This window comes from Loxodonta africana, chromosome 12, assembly GCF_030014295.1.
Source record: "Loxodonta africana isolate mLoxAfr1 chromosome 12, mLoxAfr1.hap2, whole genome shotgun sequence".
Classification (NCBI taxonomy): Eukaryota; Metazoa; Chordata; class Mammalia; order Proboscidea; family Elephantidae; genus Loxodonta; species Loxodonta africana.
This window is the reverse complement of record NC_087353.1, coordinates 16181308-16201638: the sequence shown is the minus strand read 5'-3', so window position 1 is coordinate 16201638 and position 20331 is coordinate 16181308. Positions and strand designations below refer to the sequence as shown.

At 42.4% G+C, this 20331-nt stretch overlaps 1 protein-coding gene across 6 annotated transcripts in view; it reads right to left on the bottom strand.

Moving 5' to 3' along the window:
- RNF144A (ring finger protein 144A) overlaps window positions 1-20331 on the bottom strand; it is a 156167-nt gene that overhangs the window by 23600 nt on the left and 112236 nt on the right. For 5 of the 6 annotated variants that reach the window (XR_010323543.1, XR_010323544.1, XM_064294992.1 and 2 more), the window contains 5 exons: window positions 15047-15151; window positions 14827-14887; window positions 12155-12253; window positions 6954-7161; window positions 1183-1330 (listed from right to left, as the gene is read on the bottom strand). Coding sequence is in view for 4 of the 6 variants with exons in the window: in XM_064294992.1 (XP_064151062.1) it covers window positions 1183-1330; window positions 6954-7161; window positions 12155-12253; window positions 14827-14887; window positions 15047-15151 (621 nt within the window). In the remaining 2 variants the exon portion in view is untranslated. The remainder of the gene's footprint in view (window positions 1-1182; window positions 1331-6953; window positions 7162-12154; window positions 12254-14826; window positions 14888-15046; window positions 15152-20331) is intronic. The other variant, XM_003411875.4, reaches the window with a different exon arrangement.

The window sequence follows — 20331 nt, the reverse complement described above, 5'->3', positions numbered from 1 at the left end:
CATATCAGAGTGAGAGTAAGGAAGGAAGGAGCGGTCTCTTGACAGACCCAATATGACTCCTTACAATGTAAAATATGGATTTGTCCTGACTATTTTTTTTGCATCTTAAAGGCATAATACTAGAGCCCTGGTGGCACAGTGGTTAAGAGCTTGGCTCCTAACCAAAAAATCATCAGTTTGAATCCCCCAGGTGCTGCTTGAAAACCCTAGGGGGCAGTTCTACTATGCCCTATAGGGTCACTGTGAGTCAGAATCGACTCAAAGGCATTGGGTTTGATTTTGGGTTTTGGTATAATACTATTACTGAATGATCTAGATACACTCATCCCTGCTGTACAAAGTAGACATAAATCTATCCCTTTTATGATATGCCTTGATTATACGTTTTGATTGCCACTAACTACAAGGGTCTTAACAGATGATCAGCTCTGCTATTTATGCAGAGTTTTCAAAAAATACGCACAAATGAACTGTTCTAAATCTAAAGCCATAAAGTCATCGTCTTGGCAAAATGGTCACTGCCCCTGCCCCTACCCGCCCCCCCAACATGAGTGAGGAAGAACACACTGCTGAAAAGAACTGTCATTTGCATCAGACCATGAAGATCCAGAAAAAGTTTGGTACACTGACAGAGGGAGGACTTAGCTTGGGCAGACACAGAGGCATGGTGTGTTCAGGAAACACTCATAGCGGAAGAGCCTCAATACAGGGTACACTCGGGAGTCTTGGCATATGAGGCTGGAAAGTTCCATTCTACTGGGCAGGAAAGGGCTTTGTAGGCTGTTTTGCCCTGCTGATGTCGTGAGAGTCACTGAGTATTGAAACTGCCCCATGCCCAGTATGCTTAGTTTCCTTGCTCTATTAATCCCTGGCATTCCATTAACAGTTTCCTTGGGCAAAATCTAAGACTCTATCCATCCATTTAAGACCAAGGCTGAATCCCAAACCTGAACTTATCTTTCCCTCCCCAAAACTCCTGCACTAATTACTATCTTCTGATGGCAATGCCCTCAATGAATTAACACTTTAACAAACAGAAAAAAAAAAATTCTAATGTTGTTACTTACCTACTTCACAGGAATAATCTGTAAGCTCTTTAGGAAATGGTTGTTCTATTTTTCTCACTCTGAGTCTGGGCTCCACAGCTGAACATACCAATTTAAAGCTTAAGGCCATACTCACGTCAAGGGACTCAAGGCAGTACCAGCAGAAGGCGTGTTTGCAGTTTTTACACATCATTTGGGCACAGCCTTCATCACGTTCAATGTAGACTTTGCACTTGGGGCAGCGTTTGATTGGAGCATCATCCTCTTCCATTTTGAAAGCAGAACTGTAGGAGAAATTCCATTAGGGCTTCTGCTCAGTGGGGTCCTGGGAGAGATCTGCCAGCATCAGCTCTGCTGGAAGCATTAGATTAACTAGACAGACTGAGGCCCTTTTTTTTTTTTTTAATTAAATGAAGCAAAACAAAACCAACCAAACAAAAAATCCAGAAAACAATAACCAAAAAATCCAGAAAACAATAACCAAAAACCTATGAGTTAGGGAGTCTGGGTTAGTGGCGGTGGTGGGGGGGGGGGAAGCAATGCCCCCATATACGTAAATTTAGACATATAGACAAAAGAAAACATGGCAAATGGCTTTTAATGGTGGTATCTGATTAATGGGATTATGGTTAAAGTTTATGTACTTATTCATGTATTTGCTTACTTTCCAATAGGTTGATAATGTGTTTGTATGCACTATTTTACCATTAAAAAAAAGTTATAAACACACACACACATAAACACACATTAATCAGTTAGATATATCTGGCTTGTCTGTACAACACCGTTCATGAGAAGTCTGGTTAGGCTAGCAGGGGTCAGCATGAATGGCTTTAAGCCTGAGTTCAAGTGCTGGCTCCTCCACTAATTAGCTGTGGAATAACGTTTCTGGGCTTTAGTGTTCCCATCATTGTGTGGATAGTATATGATTATATCCAAAAAGAACACAGTGTGGTATCAAGCATGTGTGAAGTACTTCAGTACAAGGTACCAATAATACTATGCAAATAATAAAAAAGATTAGATATTTAGGCACTGGGTTTTTTGTTTTTTGGGTATGGAAAGATATCCATCCACATATTAATGTTAAAAACAAGGCTAAATATATGCATGCAAACATCTGGAAGAATAAGCAGTAAACTGTTCAGGGTAGTTATCACTGATTATGGGGGTACATTAGTTACATTGTTTGACCTCATTACATCAATCAAACAACATGTAGAAAAATGATTTCCCTTTGGGAGAGAAGCCTTTTCAGAACATATTATATTTATCAGTATGAATTCATTCAAGTTGAGTAAATTTTGGCAAGTTGCATGTATTCTGGCTGAAAGTTCTTCCACAAATGTCACAGAAAGTATAAATAGTAAATATAGTTTCACTTTAGTATGAATTATCTGATGACTAGTAGTGGACTTCCCATAGGGTAAATCCACAGGGTTTTCAAAAGCACATGTCTCCTCCCCTGCAGAGGCATATGTGATTCTCTTTTGTCCACTAGCAGAAGGTGGCAGATAAGAAATATTGGGAAGGAAGCCAATACAGTATAGTAGTTAAAAGCAGGAATTCTGGAGGCAGACAGACAAATCCTGGAGGCAGACAGACAAATCCTGGCTTCACTACTTATGTATTATCAGTCTTATTCTTCTCGTCTCCAAAAATGAGGATGATAGCATTTGATGGGTATTGTGAGGACTGAAAGAGTTTGGTAGTGTTAAATACATAAGCACACGCCCTGGCCCTTCAATAGTAAGCACTCAGTGAATGGTGGCTGTTAATACTCGTACTAGAAGGTGATAAAACTGTCTCTAGTTCAAATCTTTCTCCAATTTAAAAGTAACCTACAGACCAGACTGGCCCCCACAGAACGTGATTCAGAGAGGTGAATGAGTTAACATGCCTCAAACAGGACCTGACACAAAGTCAGCTCTGATCAAACGTGATCTGTATCCTCCTTCTGAGGATGAATTTGGCTTTTGGAAAGAGCTAGAAGTCATGAGGCACCAAATTCAGTGATTAAAGTCAGTTAACAGGCCAGATAATATTGTTTTGTTTTAAAAGCCAGGTGTGATATTAAAGTAATGAAACCAATTTTCTCATATGACTCATGAGCTAATTGGAAGGCAATATCAAGAACAGGGGCAACATCACTGGAGTGATTAGGGCATCTCTCAGGGAGTCTTTGCAAAAGAGAAAACAGTTAAAACACGTACGTTTTGATGCACTGCATGATGCATAGAAATTTACATGAACAGACAATGATTTTCCAACATTTTCTGGTATTTCAATTATATTTCAAGATAGTATCAATAATAGCTGTTACTACAAACTCAAATATATAAAATTAGATAGGCGTCTTTGACGGTCTAAATCACAGTCTGCACGCTTGAGTATCTTCAAGGGCCAAAAAAAAAAACCCAAACTGGTTGCCATTGAGTCGATTCCAACTCATAGCGACCCTATAAGACAGAGTGGAACTGCCCCATAGAGCTTCCAAAGCGTATCTGGTGGATTTAAACTGTGGACCTTTTGGTTTGTAGCTGAGTTCTTAACCACTGTGCCATCAGGGCTCCTCTTTAAAGACAGACATGTAATACAAATTAGTAAAGTTGGCCAGGTGGTAGATAGCAATGGTTAAGTATTTGGCTGCTAACCTAAAGTTTGGCAGTTCAAATCCACCCAGCAGTTCTGTAGGAGAAAGACCTGGCGATCTGCTCCTGTAAAGATTACAGCCAAGAAAGCCCTATTGGACAGCTCCACTCTGTCACATGGGGTCACTCTGAGTCAAAAATCGACTCGACAGCACCTAACAGCAACAAAGTGAAATTTAAAACTTTTTTTCTTAACTCTATAAAAAATAACTGAGTTATAAATGACAGCCTGAGTACCAGGAACACAAGAGGGAGCAGTGAGGACTGTGGCAAACTGCAGGCAGCACATACTCCCTCTAAGAGGCAGCTGCTGCTTTTCCAAGTTACGTGTGCCCCATGTGGCTAAATATTCAGAATTGTCCAAGAAGCCAGAAGTTCAGGTTTTTATGTACAATCTAATTTTAAATTTTCACAAACTGAGGTTTATGAATTTTGATTTAAATTGTCCTTGTGGAATGATTTAAATGAGACCAGGATAGCAGATGAAGAAATAGTAAGTCATCCGGCTCCAAACATTCACCATCCTCCATCTTGATAAGCTTTCAGGCTAAAGAAACTATCAGGGCTGGGCCCTCTCCTCCATTCCACCCAGGAGAAGTACACTGGTTCTTTCTCATTCCTTGTCTTCTTGCTTAGCAGAACCACATGCTCATTTAATAGGGAAGTTTCTCTTTTAGACAGATAATTGCTTCAGCAGGGTAATAGCCCCACTCTGCACTCTACTTTCTTCTTCTCTACCCTGGAAATCAATTATTTTGATTTATATCCATATATCCATATATATATATTTTTTTATCCATATAAGAAGGATATCACTTTGTATAAAATTTTAAAAGCATCTTGATGGCACAGTGGTTAAAGAGCTCAACTGCTAAACAAAGGTTGGTGGTTCTAACCCACCAGCTGCTCCATGTGAGAAAAACCTGAGGAGCCTACTTCCTTAAAGATTTACAGCCTCAGAAACCCTATGGGGCAGTTATACCCTATACTATAGGGTTGCTATGAGTCAGAATCAACCTGATGGCAGTAGGTTTGGGCTGGGCTATTAAAACCCTGTAAGTGTAACTTAAGTGATTTATTCAAGCACGTGAGCGAGTGAGTGCCTGCTGTATTTCAAGATCGGGGGAGATAAAGATAAAAACCACAGGACACGACATCAAGAGCTCAGCCTAACGGAAGAGTTAGCTATGTAAACGGATAAATTAAAACACAATATGGCTCGGATTGTAATCTATAGAGGCAATCTGCAGTGGAAACGCTGAGGGTGGAGTCACTAACCCTGCCCTGGGAAACTGTAAAAGCTTCACAGAGAAGGGGTCATGAGCCAGCTCTTGAAGCACAGCTGTGAGTCCCCCAGGAAAAGGAGGGGGTGGTGAAGGGGTACACCAGGCCTAAGGAATACATGCGCCGGCACAGGGCAGTGAAGGGGTGTATTCCAGGCCCACAAGTCAGGTTTTGGGGATCGTGGGGGGCTAGGGGGTGAGCAGAGTGGGAAGGGAGAAGCTGGACAAGAAGATTGAAGGCAGCAGGGTGACGGCACCCTCAGGCAAGCCCACAGCTAACGGATAATGGGCAGTCATCAGGAGTTCTTTTATGAGGCATGTGGCTTCAGGAGGGGAAGGAACAACTCTATCTAGTTGAACCATACGAAACTGCCGATGAAAAAGGGTTGAATATTGTCAATTTCTTATGGCTGAAACAAATCATTTCAAGGTCCACATAATGACGCTACAATTTCATCCTGGGCACAACCACCAAACCAGTCACCGTCGAACCGATTCTGGCTCATGGTGACCCCATGTGTTGCAGAGTAGAACTGTGCTCCATAGGATTTTCATGGATGTGACCTTTCAGAAACAGACTGCCAGGCTTTTCTTCCGAGGTTCCTCTAGGTGGGTTCAAACCACCAACCTTTGGTTAGTAGCCAAGCGCTTAATAGTTGTTATCCAAGGAGCCTCACCCAGGCTTAAAGCCTGGCAATCTGGCTGTGGGGGAGAAGAGGGGCACAAACAGGATTGTTTCTTCATACTTTTCCTAATGTTGTTGTTAGGGGCCAATGAGTTGATTCTGACTTCTAGCAACTCCATGTGACAGAGCAGAACTGCCCCATAGGGTTTTCTAGGCTGTAATCTTTATGGGAAGGAGACTTGGTGGCACAGTGGTTAAAGTGCTGGGCTGCTAACCGATAGGTCAGCGGTTCAAACCCACCAGCCGCTCAGTGGGAGAAAGATGCGGAAGTCTGTTTCCATAAAGATTACAGCCTTGGAAGCCCTATGGGGGCACAGGAAGTGACAGATTAGCCAATAGGCAAGGTAAACCAGATCGCCTGTAGTGAACAATTTCACATGGGTCTCACCACATATAAAGATCATTCACTACAGATGATTACCTGTGCTTACCGGGTCATTCGGCCCTGTCGGGGATTGTAAATGTGAAAAGAGGCTTTGATTCTATAGGAAGGTGCTATGGGGTTGGAAAAGAGACAGATGCCAGCCAGACCTAGAAGCGGAATGTCTGATGTGGTGAAAACATGTGAAATTGTTCACTACAAATGATTACCTTGCCTATCGGATAATCAGCCCCCGCCTATAGGGTCACAATGAGTCAGAACTGACTTGACAGCAGTGGGTTTGGAACCTTTGTGGAAGCAGATTGCCAGGTCTTCCTCCCAAACAGTTGCTGGGAGAGTTCAAACCGCCAACCTTTCAGGTAGCAGCCTAGCGCTTAACCATCATGCCACTGGGACTCCTTATCCTACCTACTTGGCTCGCTATTTTAGGAAGATGTACCCACCTTGGCCTCGGAATCTGGGAACCTGGGAACCTGTTTCTGACGACCCCTCTGTTATTTCTAACCATTGCCCACTAGTATTGCTCCTGTTTCTGCACCTCCATTTTGGATCACCTTCCAAAGCTTGGGAAAATCTCAGGTATCATAGAACATAAAATCCCAAATAGTAATTAACTGTTCACATGTTTGTCTTTCCAAAGCAGGCAGCGTCTAACTTTGTTTGTTATACATCTTTATAGCCCCAGGACCTTGCTTAGTGCAGGGCACATAGTCAGTTCTCAAAAATAAGTAAACACTAAATTATAAACAGACAGACAGACAAAGAGAGGTCTGAATGAAACTCGGGAGGATGAGCATGTGGTAAGGCTGATCAAGCACACCCCTGTCCTCTCTTGAAGGGGGGAAGTGAGTTTCCCCTTCCCAGCCCTGAACCCTCACCCTGTGGGCAGCTTGTGCTCAGAGTTACCTGGTTTCCCCTGGAAGGAAGGTGACTGGCATGCTGTCTTGGCAGCCCTTGCCGGGGTGCCAGCTGGCTTTACAGGCGGAGCAGAATTCCATGTCACAAGCTTTGCACTGCACCAGCTGAGGGGTCTGCAGCCCCATCTCCTGGAGCTGGCACACAGCCTGGCAGGAGGAAGCAGGGCACCAAGTCCGACAGGGATCCAGGAGCACCTCTAGCACAGGGAGACAGAACAGGCAAATGACACTTGGAAAATCAGGTGATGGGACAGTGTTTCAGGGCTGAGGAATCACGTCAGTCCATTGCTTAGCGCTTTTAATGGCTAGGATAACATCCCGATAATTTAGTAAGATAAAAGTTTCCCTTTCTGATTCGGTTCCTGTTTTACTTTTCAGCTTCCCCCTACCCACTCCCAACTTCTTACTGATCACTCATATGGGAGACTGGGAGACCTTCAAATATTCCAGAACAAGTCCTTTCCCACCGCTGCCTCCACCTAGAACACCCCTGGCTACCTAAGATACACCCTGCTTGTGCTTGACGGCTCAGCTCAGGTGCTTCTATATTCTGGAGATTTTTGCCTGACCACCCTGGCTGAGTTTTCTGTGGTTCCTGCACCCCACGGTCCTTACTGCACTGTTTTTTGAGACTCTATTTCCTTGTCTGCCTCCTCCAGGAGACAGCTTTCTGAAGTCATGCATGTATTTTTAATCGCGCATCTTCCCTATCTGGCCCAGCGCGAGGCACACAGTAGGCGCTCAGAAAGTGTGTGCTAAAGAATGGAACCAGAGGAGGGAAGGAGATAGCTTATCAAATGATTCCTCTGCCTACTATTGTCTAACCTCCCAAATTTAAAGTCAAGCCATGGGCTAACTACAGCATAAAGCTACCATTTTGATGGCCCGGTTTGCCCTCCGAAATGGACTGCAAGTAACCAAAAAATCCGATTTAATGAAATTAGTCAGGAAGTTTATTTTTCAAAGCAGGACACCCTGACACTCCCGTTTCTGCAAATCCTTGTCCAAAAAATCCATTTCTTTAACTAATGGGTCCTGAGGTGTCTTCACTTGCAAGCCTGGTTATTCACTTTATTTACCCTCTTGTACGGTGTGACACTGAATTCTTAATGAAGGGAGTGTGGGAGGGAGAATCCTGCCAGGAAACCACACGGAATGTTAACTCTCTGCCAAAAACCTATCTGAGGCCGAAGGATTATGGAACTGTTTTCAAAGGGCTTCAAAGTAGGCCACTGATTTCGAAGCATTCCAGCAAGGTTGTTCTTGGGAAGTAATTCAAGACAACTGGATTTTGCTGGGGAAATTTGGAATGCCATGAAAAGGGCCTTGCAAACTTTTCAGCCGTGTGACTGGCAGCCAGAACAGGTTCAGTCCCCCTGCATTAAACATACTATTAATACTCACTGGGATCTGTAACACGCTTTGCAGGGGCCCAGACCTCACCTGAACACACTGCCACAGGCTGCACGCACAGCAATGTAGTCACTAAATCACTAGGTGGGTGTTCTGACAGTGTACACACACATGCATAGAAGTTCTTTATGTGCTTCTCTGTATTTCCCATTTAATGGAAGTCACATTCGGCCACCTGGAAATGAGCTTACATCTTGTATGACCTTACTAAAGGTATAGTCAGCGGAGGTCGACAGGCTTTCTGAGTTAAAGGCCAGTGAATATTTCAGTCTTGGCCAACCTTCTGGCCTCTGTTGCAACTACTCAACTCTGCCGTTGCAGAGCAAAAGCTGCTGCCCACACTATAAGAAGGAATGAGTGTGGCTGTGTTCCAGTAAAACTTTATTTACAAAAACAGGCTGCCGGCTGAACTTGGCTCACTGGCCACGGTTTGCTGACTCCTGATCTAATACACATCACCCCCTTTTTCTTTAAACACATAAAGATGAATTACTCAATGGCACAAAAATTGGTAGGTCTGGCAGAAGATTTCGAAGACCTTGGTAATAAAAAGGAACTCTGAAGTGGTATTCAGGAAAACTTGACACTCTCTCATTGATTTATTAGATGAAGGCAGAAGCTTCCATGATACTTCTAAGAGTGAGTAAAGGAATAAAATTAGGCCTTGTCTTGCTAGATGATATTTTCAATATTTGCTTTTGCTTTTCTAAGAATGTTTCTGGCTGGCAGGCCTGAAGAGGTGGCTTTGTGAGAAAAATGTTGTTGCCTCTGAGGACGCGTGTGACGGGCAGCTGACAGTGGTCTCTGAGCTGAGGGGACACAGCAAGATGAGGAGGGAGAGGTGTGTTACCTTGAGTTCTTCTTCTCTGAGAACTGGGAAGAACTCACTGCAGGGAAGAAATCCCAAAGGCAGTGCACATGGGCCGTGGTTTCACTCAAGAATTAGAAGCTGTTCAATTGAACACTCAGCCCTCTGCTGTCCCATCTCTGATTCACTTCCTGGAATACTTATTTACACAGCTCCCTGCTGTTTGTTCTTAGAGTATGCTGGGATAAGCAGAGAGTTGCCCACAAGACTAGATAATGAGATCCTGTGTTTGCACGGCCCCTAACCCAGGATTGCAGGATGAAGGTGCTCCACGTGCTAAGCAACATAAAATACATTAAGACAAATCCCCAGTCTGTTCTTTGTGTTCTTTCCAATTTGACACTTGGTTAGTTCTGGTCTATCAGAGATTCTAAATGGATATCGTTGCCCAGCTATAGGACGATGTGTCCAATTTAGAACCTTCCAGTTCCCACTGCATCCCTACCCCTGCTTTTGCAGGGAGGGGCCCTTGACAGCCAGGCAGGGGACCGAGTTTCCAAAGCTGTGCCATGTCTTTATGCGTTTCACAGATGAATGCTACCTCCAGTTCATTCTCCTTGCACAACAAAATGGAAGACGTATTATGCTACCTCATAATGAAAGGCCCAATAAGCCATGGAGCAGATGGTAGAGGAGACCTGGTTAAAGTTCCCATAGTAACTATTTTAATTTTCTGACTTGTGTACTCATAGAGCTGTGACATGGTATTGCCTGTCCTCACGGGGACGGATCCCCTACGAGAGAGGTAAAGGGCAAGCAATTTGTCCAATCTGCCTACTATCAAAACCCTTCCTGTGCTTCCAGGGCAAATGAAACTGTGAACGCAGCCCGAGTGTTTGGACTTCGACTTCTATTAACATTCTAAATCCCCATTCCCACAGCTGACGTCTGCTAGCTGAGTGTACAAGACGGGAAAAAATCAATAAGAAAATCGCACCAGGCAACATCAGAAAATTTTTCTTTTGAATAAGCTTATAAGCTTATAGATAGATATATATATAATATCATGTCTATCTAATAAGTAATAGATAGAATGCCATTGAGTCAAATGGCAAATTATGTGTTTGTCAGAGTAGAACTGGATTTTATAGACTTTTCAATGGCTGATTTTTTGGAAGTAAATCACCAGGCCTTTCTTCTGACGCACCTCTAACCTCTAACGTTTTAATTAGCAGCCAAGCATGTTAACCGTCTGCACCACCCAGGTATATAATACATCTAATATATACTATATTAGAACCCTGGTGTCTCAGTGGTTAAGTGCTACGGCTCTTAACCAAAAGGTCAGCAGTTTGAATCCACCAGTTGCTCCTTGGAAATGCTATGGGGCAGTTCCACTCTGTCCTACAGACTCACTATGAGTTGGAATCGACTCGACGGCAATGGGTTTGGGTTTTTTTTCATTTTTATATATTGTATTACAATTACAATATATCTAGTACATATTATCTGTCTGTATCTGTATTTTTTTTTTTCAAACAAGGCGAACAGTATATTTTCTGGCACACTAGAAGAAAATAATAAAAACTTCAATCTCCCAAAGATAAATTAATAATAGATTAATGAAATATGTCTCTCATGTTACTACTTATGAAAAAAGTCCACGGTCTGTTAAAAAGCCGCTTTTCTTTTAAAAAATTTTTTTTTTTTAACTTTCAGAAGCGTGCGGTAAAGAAAAATACATCCAAGGCACCTTCACATCTTAGCTGTTGCTGCACTGCATGGTTGGTGTATGTACTCTAAGGATGAGCTGGTCGGTTTGATCCTGTAGTGAGAAAATATACTTTCTGGAGTCCTCAGTTTTAGTCAGGTTCCATTATTGCTATATAACCCTGCAAGTTACTTAATTTTCCTGAGTTTTAATTTCCATTAAAAAAAAAAACAAGGCTTTAGAGATCATTCACCAGTTATTGAGAGTGGAATAAAGAAATGGCTGAGCCATGGTTCCTGCCTGTGAGAGATGGCTTGAACTTCACAAGAGATCAGCATGTACAGCACACTTGCAGCATAGCACACTAAACCAAAAGAAAAACCAAACCCACTGCCGAGTCAATTCCAACTCATAGCGATCCTATAGGACAGAGTAGAACTGTTCCATAGAGTTTCCAAGGAGCACCTGGTGGATTCAAACTGCCAACCTTTTTGGTTAGCAGCCATAGCATTTGACCACTACGCCACTAGGGTTTCCATAGCACACTTAGTGCTCCAATAAACCAAAAACCAAACCCTTTGCCGTTGAGTCAATTCTGCTCATAGTGGCCCTGTAGGACAGAGTAGAACTTTCCTATAGGGTTTTCAAGGAGCAGCTGATGGATTCGAACTGCCAATCTCTTGGTTAGCAGCTGAGTTCTGTATCACCAAGGCTCCAGCCAGATAACTATGTTTTAGCTCTAACATTTTAACATTTGGTTTAGCAGCGAGCTCTTAACCATTGCTAGTGCTCCGATAGGTGCATGGATATAACGTAGTAGGCCGCGCACGTGAGAGGGGTCAACCCTACCTGTGGATATAATATAGTAGGCCATGCACATGAGGGGAGTCAACCCTGCCTGTGGATATAACATAGTAGGCAATGCATGTGAGAGGGGTCAACCCTACCTATGGATATAACATAGTAGGTAATGCATGTGAGAGGGTTCAACCCTACCTATGGATATAACATAGTAGGCCACGCATGTGAGAGGGGTCAACCCTACCTACGGATATAACATAGTAGGTCATGCACGTGAAGGGGTCAACCCTACCTCTCTGGGAAGCCTGTCCTCACCCTAGACTTTGGAGTTAGAATATTGGTAGAGTAGGTGCTCAGAAAGAGAGACAAAGGCCAAAGGCCCCATAGCTCCCTTCTCTAGCTTCCTGCTTGCCAAGGGTCCTGCTGGAGATTTAAACCAAAAAACCAAATCCATTACCGTCGAGTAGATTCCAACTCATAGTGACTCTATTGGACAGAGGAGAGCTGCCCCATGGGATCTCATCTTTATGGAAACCACATCCTTCTGGATGTGTAGCTGGAGGAGCAGAGAGGTTTAATTTAAAATCAAGGGTGTTATATGAGACGAACAGTCTAAGACTAAACAGAGACAGTGTTTGCAGCTTAAATTAACCATGAGATAATTTAGTAAGTACATGTTATCATAAAATCATAGAATAATTAGAGTTTTCTTCCAGAGCATCCTCCAGTGACTATATATTTAAAGGGACTGAACAAGTTAAATTTGTTTCCAATCACATCTCAAAAGCTATTCAATGTACTGGATACACTAAAACCAAAACCCGTTGCCGTCAAGTTGATTCCGACTCACAGAGACCCTATGAGACAGAGTAGAACCGCCCCATAGGGTTTCCAAGGAGTGGCTGGTGGATTTGAACTGCCAACATTTTGGTTAGCTGCTGAGTTTTTAACTACTGCGTCACCAGGGCTCCAACTAGAGAACTATGTTTCAGCTCTAACAATTCAACGTTTTACTCAGACAGGATTTTTGTCTTACTAAGTAGGAATTTAGTTTTTTTCTTTAATTTTCAGGATAATGTTAATAAAATGCTTTAAAAAGCGATAGCTTTGAGAGGTATGTTTTTAAATCTAAGTCAAGTTGGCCTTGTTTTTATGCAAAAGGAGAAAAAATTATCTTTGATTTAACCCAAAATACTGAAGAAATAACAACTGTTAAAATTATTAGGCAGGAAAATTTACCCAGCTGCATTTTTTAAATTAAATTCAATGTCACAGAAAGTTCATTTTCTGGTAACCCAAACAGCTGCCAGATTCTGTCAAAATTCTCTCTGGAAAATGTTTTCAGAAGAGCCTGAAAGTTTCAGAAATTCAAATTAATCAATTTTATAGCTCCACGTACTTACTTTCATACCACATGACATTATATTTAAGCTATAAACGGATCCAAACCAAAATGGTGTGTGTTGTCTAAATAAACAAGCTCTTGGAAACAAATTTAAAGGCCAACAAAAATCTTGATTTTTATTTTTTTTTTAAATTGACCACACATTGTCTTTTTTTTTTTAAAAGTAAGCCTTAAGAGGGAATATAGCAATCTTCAGCACGTCTTTTTGTTTTTTTAAATCTTCACATTTCAGCTAAACCAGGAATCCCTTGTTATGTCCCTATTCTGCATTCCCTGTCCATGTAGACAGGTGTTTTTATTTAAATATGCAAGCCAGGGTTGTGTCTCAGTAGTGAATATCTGATGTGCTCAAGAATCTGAGAACCGAGGTTTAAGGAAGAGGGAGGAGTAGCCTTCAATGATTACAAACTAAGATGAAAATTCTAGGATTCAGATGCAGCATCTTTACAGTGAAGTTTTGCGTAAGGAGAGGAACCTTCACACTTTCTGTTATTCTGACTTTTTTTTTTTTTGCAGATGAGCCCAAGGCCCAGAATATATGTGAAAAGGAGGCCAAATGGAGTCAAACAGATTTTGTTTAATATCATACGCGAGCCTGGAGTACCTCCGAGAGCAAAGATAAAGACCTTTCCTGGACATTCAAGACGTTTTAATGCTTTGCAACGGAATCTTGGCAATAATGTTAAAACTGCTTTGCCCACATTCACAGAGATAACTTCCTGCATGCCACAGTCCAGGAGAATCATGAAGTCTGCACCAGACCTGGCTCGGCAAAGTTGCCGTACAGGGTGCTGTGGGCGAGGGTTGAGGCTGAGAGTCAGAGGGTCTGGTTCACATTCCTCCTCCACTACCTACTAGAGTTCTAGAAACCAGGGCAGGTCAGTTAGCCCATCTGGGTATCAGATTAACAGCTAACGGCCAATTAACCTTGCATGGTTATTGTGAGCATTTATTGAGACAAATGATTCCATTATTCATTCACCATCTACTGGCCTAGGCCTGCACAGAAGTCCAGCACCAAAGCAAAGTGAAAGTGCTACACATTTGATGTCTAGTTAGTAGGATGAGAGTGATCGTTATAATAACTACTATGCTTGGCCTAGGAGATCCTTCTATGTCTTTGTACCTTTTAAATTCAAAGCCAGGTTAGCCCTCAATTCATTAGGCCATAATCTGGCTGAAGAATAATTCCTCATGAGGGCCCCATCTCTTTAAACCATCCCCTTAAGCCCCAACCTCCATAAATAAATTATGTTTCATTAATTCTTCCCACTACAAAACAGATCACCAGCAAAGGCCTTCAAACATTGAGCTATTCAGGGAATTCAGAATGTCAGCTGAGATTCAGAAATTCAATTTACATTCAACTTTTTCATGCTTATTGTAACCAAATGACGTACAACCATATATACCAAGAGAACTCTCCCAAAGTTAACCAGATCCTGTCATAAGTATCATAAATTAAAAACAAGCAAACGAAGAAACAAACAAACCAGTTTGTCATGGAGTCAATTCTGACTCATGGTGACCCCATGTGTTTCAGAGTAGAATTGTGCTCCAAAAGCTGTGACCTTTTGAAAGTAGATCACTGGGCCTTTCTTCCAAGGTGCCTCTGGGTGGATTTGAACCTCCAACCTTTCAGTTAGTAGCCGAGTGCTTAATTGTTTGGGCCACTCAGGTATTCCCATAAGAATCATAACAGGCTAATATACTGGGGCACCTACCTCTTTCAAACTGTAGCTTTTTATATCTTTGCATAATTTCAGCTGCAACCATGCACTCAATCTAAGAAAAAAATAAAATAAAATGAACAAGGAGTATAGCAAGCTGAGGGCTAGAATACAATGCAATATAAACCTAAGCAGAACCCAAAATACCCCAATAAGCGAGGGAGTGCATTGTTTGTACACACTTCCAAAGCCTGAGATGTTTCCTTGAGCATACCTCATTCTCCTGTAGATGGCCCTGTTTAGGGCAGGCAGCATCAGGACAGCTAATTGCAGTTTCTAGTCCTTCTTTGATCAAGAGCTCAACATACTGTTTCAGGCACTGAAAGAAAACAACATCTTTACTCTCTTAAGGCCAAAAAAGCAGTGATGCATTAAAAAAAAATGACCCAACAAGCACAATTTTTCCATTACAATCTGACATTTTTATTGTGTACCCTATAACACCACTAAGAGGCTTCATTCATTCAACATTTATTGGGCACCTACTCTGTGCCAGGGAACCCTGGTGGCATAGTGGTTAAGTGCTATGGCTGCTAACCAAAAGGTTGGCAGTTGGAATCTACCAGGTGCTCCTTGGAAACTCTATGGGGCAGTTCTACTCTGTACTATAAGGTTGGTATGGGTCAGAATTGACTTGACGGCAATGGGTTTGGTTTTTATTGGTTACTCTGTGCCAGGGACCGTAGCCTTGTTAACGAAGCTAAGGCTGCTGAGTTGGTCTCTGGGCAAAAACTCAGTAAACACAAAAATCAATAAATCTAATAGCAGGATGCCAGGCAATGAGGGAGGTTGGGAAATAATATTTCTCAAATGCGTATTAGATGTCAGGCGCTATGCGAAATACTTCATATCACATTGTTTCATTTAATCCTTAGAACATTCTTACAAGAAATGTATCTCAGTCCATGTTTTGGTTGTGAAAACTGAGACACAACAAAGGAAATGACCAGCCTTCCCAGACAGAATGGGCATAGCCTCGATTCAAACCTAGGCTTGCTTGACTCTAAGCCACCCATGGTTTTCTCACTGAGAATCCTTTTATGTTTTACAACTCTTCCTCGATGACACCTACTTACCTGATAATTACTACCAACCTTAACAACTTGGGAGGGATGCTTAAAATCAAAACAGATCAAATGGAAGACACTAAGTACAATTGATAAAAATAATCATGAGGGCCTTCTCCGTACCAATCTACTCTAGCTTCACAAAGAAAGTCTAAGTCTTAGAAACCCAGTGTTTCTGTGGAAACTACCTTATAATACCGATTAGAGAACATATGGCCTGCCCCAGGTGTGCTTACAGACAGAAACGCTGAAGGGATTAAATAAGAAGGAAAAAACAATATAAAACACTTCAAGGGCACCTCCAAATCAACTTTTAATTGTAATTCCAGTATGATATTTGGAGTTCTTTATGTTGTTATTGTTGGGTGCAGTCGAGTCAATTCTGACTCATAGTGACCCCATGTGACAGAGTAGAACTGCCCCGTAGGGTTTTCTTGGCTGTAATCTTTACAGGGGCAGATGGCCAGGTCTTTTCTCCCACGAAGATGTTGGGTGGGTTCAAACTGCCAACCTTTCAGTTAGCAGCCAAGTGCTTCACCATTGTACCACGAGGGCTCCTTCTATCAATGCTCTTATAATATTATAATTGCAATATTATAATAGCAAGTCATCAAGCTCATATGGTATGTTGCCTAAATCCCCCTCCCCCTACTTCATTCCAAGAATGCACATTATTATTCATGGATGGGTGTAAGTTGAAATCCAGCTTCAATTCCTACTAGTTCTATGGCCTAGAACAAGTCAGTTCATCTCTCTCAGCCTCGTTTTCCCAACCAGTAAATTGGAGTGGTTTAACCTATGTCACAGGAGAGTTGTTAAGAATTTTATACACGGGAAAGAGCTCAGAAGAAGACATGGAAAATCATATATGCTAGATACATAAAGAATTATTCGATCTAAATGGGCAACTCTTACCACTTCAACAAACCAGAATAACTCATTCTTTAAAGACTCTAGATGGCAATTTTGTTAAAAAAGAAAGAAATTAAGACAATCTTTAAAAAAAAATTTTTTTTCCAAAGCTTTTCTCAAGAGCAATAAACATAATGCCATGACTTCATGTACAAATTATAATGTGGCCAACTATAAATCAAGGTCCCTGTGTTTCGGCCTGCGTTCTTTAGATCTGCTAAGGCTCCTGATGGCTGTGAAGGCTCGCAACTTAGATTACATACAAATACAGCTGTATTTTGCCAGCCCATGTTCATGAAGGCCACTTCCAGAGTACCAAGTATGGGTGGGGCCATTCCTGGAGGTCCATAAAAAGCACAACATAGCAGAAGTTTCAGAGATAAACTCATCAAAACAAATGAAAAAGCCTTGCCCAGGACAGGCAGGGCACAGAGCAAGGCCAGAGAAGGCAGACAATGAGGAAGGCGGGGTTAAACTGAGCCCCCATCGAGTCTGAAGCCCAGTTCTGGGAAGCACCAGCTGGCCTGTTTTGGGGAGACATTGGAGTGGTTTAGTAGAGTGGTAAAGTGCCGTAACTCTGGCCTGTTTACATCTGAAGACAACTGGAATGTCCTGTTTACAGCTGTGTGTAACATGAGGAGGTAGAAAGACAGTTGCTTTGGAGCTAGAGAGACTCATGTAATCCTTATTCCACCACTCTCTGGTCTGATGTCGCAATGAAGTCACTTTATGTGCTTGGGCCACAACTCCCTCGATGATAAAATATGGATGTCTGTCTTGCAGGGCTTTTGTGACAGTTAGAAATAAAGCTTACAGAAGTACCTTGCCCAGTTTCTGGTACATAGTACGAACAAAGTAAATAATGACTGTTGTTATCTGTTGTTTGTCTATCTGGGTGACACGTTTCTTATAGGCTTAAAAAAAAAGAAAAATCAAAATCTCAGCAACAAGGTCATTATTATACTTTCTACAATTAAGTTTGTCTAAATTGGGCCTCTGGAGGGCACTGGAATGCTTTAAACTGACATGGTGCCTAACAACTCACACAACATTGTATAGAGTAGTATATACTGAAAGAGCTTTATCCTCCTTATGAAGCAAAATACAACTATTAAAGCTGGTGTGAGATGTGCACTCTGGGGTCACCAACATCTCTAACCATCATTGTTCAAGAGCTTGCATATGGCAAAGACTAGTGAGTCATGTCTGGCAGAAAGCTACCAAACAGTGAACATTCTATGCCATCTTAGCAGATGTGTGACTAGGACGAGGTACTTGATCTCCCTGAGCCTCTGTCCCCTCACAGCCTTGGCACACAGAAAAGTGATCACGCTAAAGCTATGGTGACCCTGAGGCAGCAGCTCTCTAGAATATTGCCACATATTCGCCAAGTGTTTTGGTTGGCATTTCTATAATCACCAATAATCGACTGTTCGTGTTTCTCCTCTGGTAGACTGCAAGTTCTTTAAAAGCAAGAATCCATTATTATTTATCTTTCTAGTCCCTGGGATTAAAACTGAGTGCTACTAAACTGCAAGGAATTAATAAATGCTACATGGATAGAAGGATAACAGATGGAGAGATGAGTAGAATATGCAGAGAATAACCAGGCACCTGAAAATCCACATTCCTCTGCATCTCAGGGGAACAGATGGAGACCTGAGAAAAGAAGTGTGCCACCTTTCATGCCACTACTGCAAGTCAGCTAAACTGGAGGTCCTTGTCCTCATCACAGGCTGAAAGACTGAGACATTCCGTGCAGAGCTGTTGTCAAGGAGTCTGGAGCTACAACCCTAGCACTGCTTTAGGAGAACAGCTTCATAAGCAAGTCTCACCAGGTGGCCTTGGGAATCTAGAGCCAACCTCCCAGCAAGCTCTGTGGTGTATTTTATTACACAGGTCACTTTTTATCAAGGACATAGGAATGTGACCTTAATCACAAGCAAAGGAGTCTAGAATAGGAAGGTTGCTTTTGTAAGATTATTAAAAAAAATAAATAAATTCAGACTTTGTTCCTACCAAAAAAATAAAATAGGTCTCATCTACATATACCCTGTGCTCTTGCCAAGCCAAGCAGACTCATGGTTTCCTAAACAAACATGCTCTGTGCTCTCTGACTTCCACAGCTTCTCTAAAGACCAAGTGTGGTACAGAGCAGAGAGGCAGGCTTCACATAGACTGTATTTGAATTCAGACTAGTACTCTGCTCCCCTGTGATATGTTACCTCGGACCTTATTCTTCAGGCTTCTAAGACTCAGTTCCCTCACTGCAAAACAAGGATAATGACATGGTTCCGTAGGTAGTATCCTTGTCGGAAGGAATGAATTTGTCCCACACAAAGGAGGGTCTCAATGAATACTGTTTCCTTTTATCCCCTACCCTACCCACCTCCTGCCCACTAGCTTTATTCTATCCATGAGAAAGTTCTACAGAAAGCCTTCCAGCCCACTCTAATCCCAGCTCAATTGGCCAGGATCACTGCCATGGCAGGAGCCACATGCTGTCCATGGGGGCCCTAGCGCTGCAGCCTGGCATAGCTGACTGCCTGCTTAGAATGTCAGTGCATGTTTTATCTCCCAAATGGCAGATAAATAAAACAAAACAACACAGTTGCACAGAATTGAATCTGACTCATGGCGGCCCCATTTGCGTCAGAGTAGAACTGTGCTCCATAAGGTTATCAAGGCTGTGACCTTTTGGATTCAAATCACCAGACCTTTTTTCTGAGGTGCCTCTGGGTGGATCTGAGCCACCAACCTGTCAAGCTTTTGGTTCATAGCCAAGCAATTAACCAGTTGGCCATCCAGGGATTCCAAGGAGCAGATACAGGGCAAGCATAGGGGCCTGCTATCACACATGTTCAGTAAAGATGTGGACTCACAGGTTTGGAGCTTAAACCCTCCCTTTCAAGAACACCAAGTCGGAATGCGTCAGTTGCGACCTTGTCATTTGTTTGAAATTTTTAGGTCAACTGAGCTAGTAAGTGCTGAACATCTATTTTTTTCCAAGACAGCATGCTAGGAGCTGTGGAGCAGGCAAAGAGGTCTGGACAGGGCCTTCACTTCATGGCAATTACAATCTCAAAGGAGCAACACATGGAAACAGGGCTGTGCATCAAGTAAGAAGATGTCCAACTAGAGATGCAGCTTACTCAATGTTTTCTCATAGGGAAGAAATTATTAATTCCAAAGCAGGGGAAACTAGAGAAGGCTTTATTTAGCGAGGTCCATCCAGGCTAAAGAAGCATCAGGAGAAAGGCATGAGGGCTTGACAATAAATGGTGCGTTCAAGAAACAGTATTTGGCCCTGGTGGAATGTAGAAAAGACATGGTGAGGGATGAGACTAGAAAATAACCAGGACCATGCTGAGCAGTGGGGTTTTATTTATGAAGGCAATGGAGAGCCCTTCAGTGTGCCTGTGGAGGGGAAGTACATCATCAAAACAGGCGTTTATACAGATCCACGCTCAGCGGTATGAGGACGAACCTCACTGTTGGCAATTAAACTAGCCCCCACCCA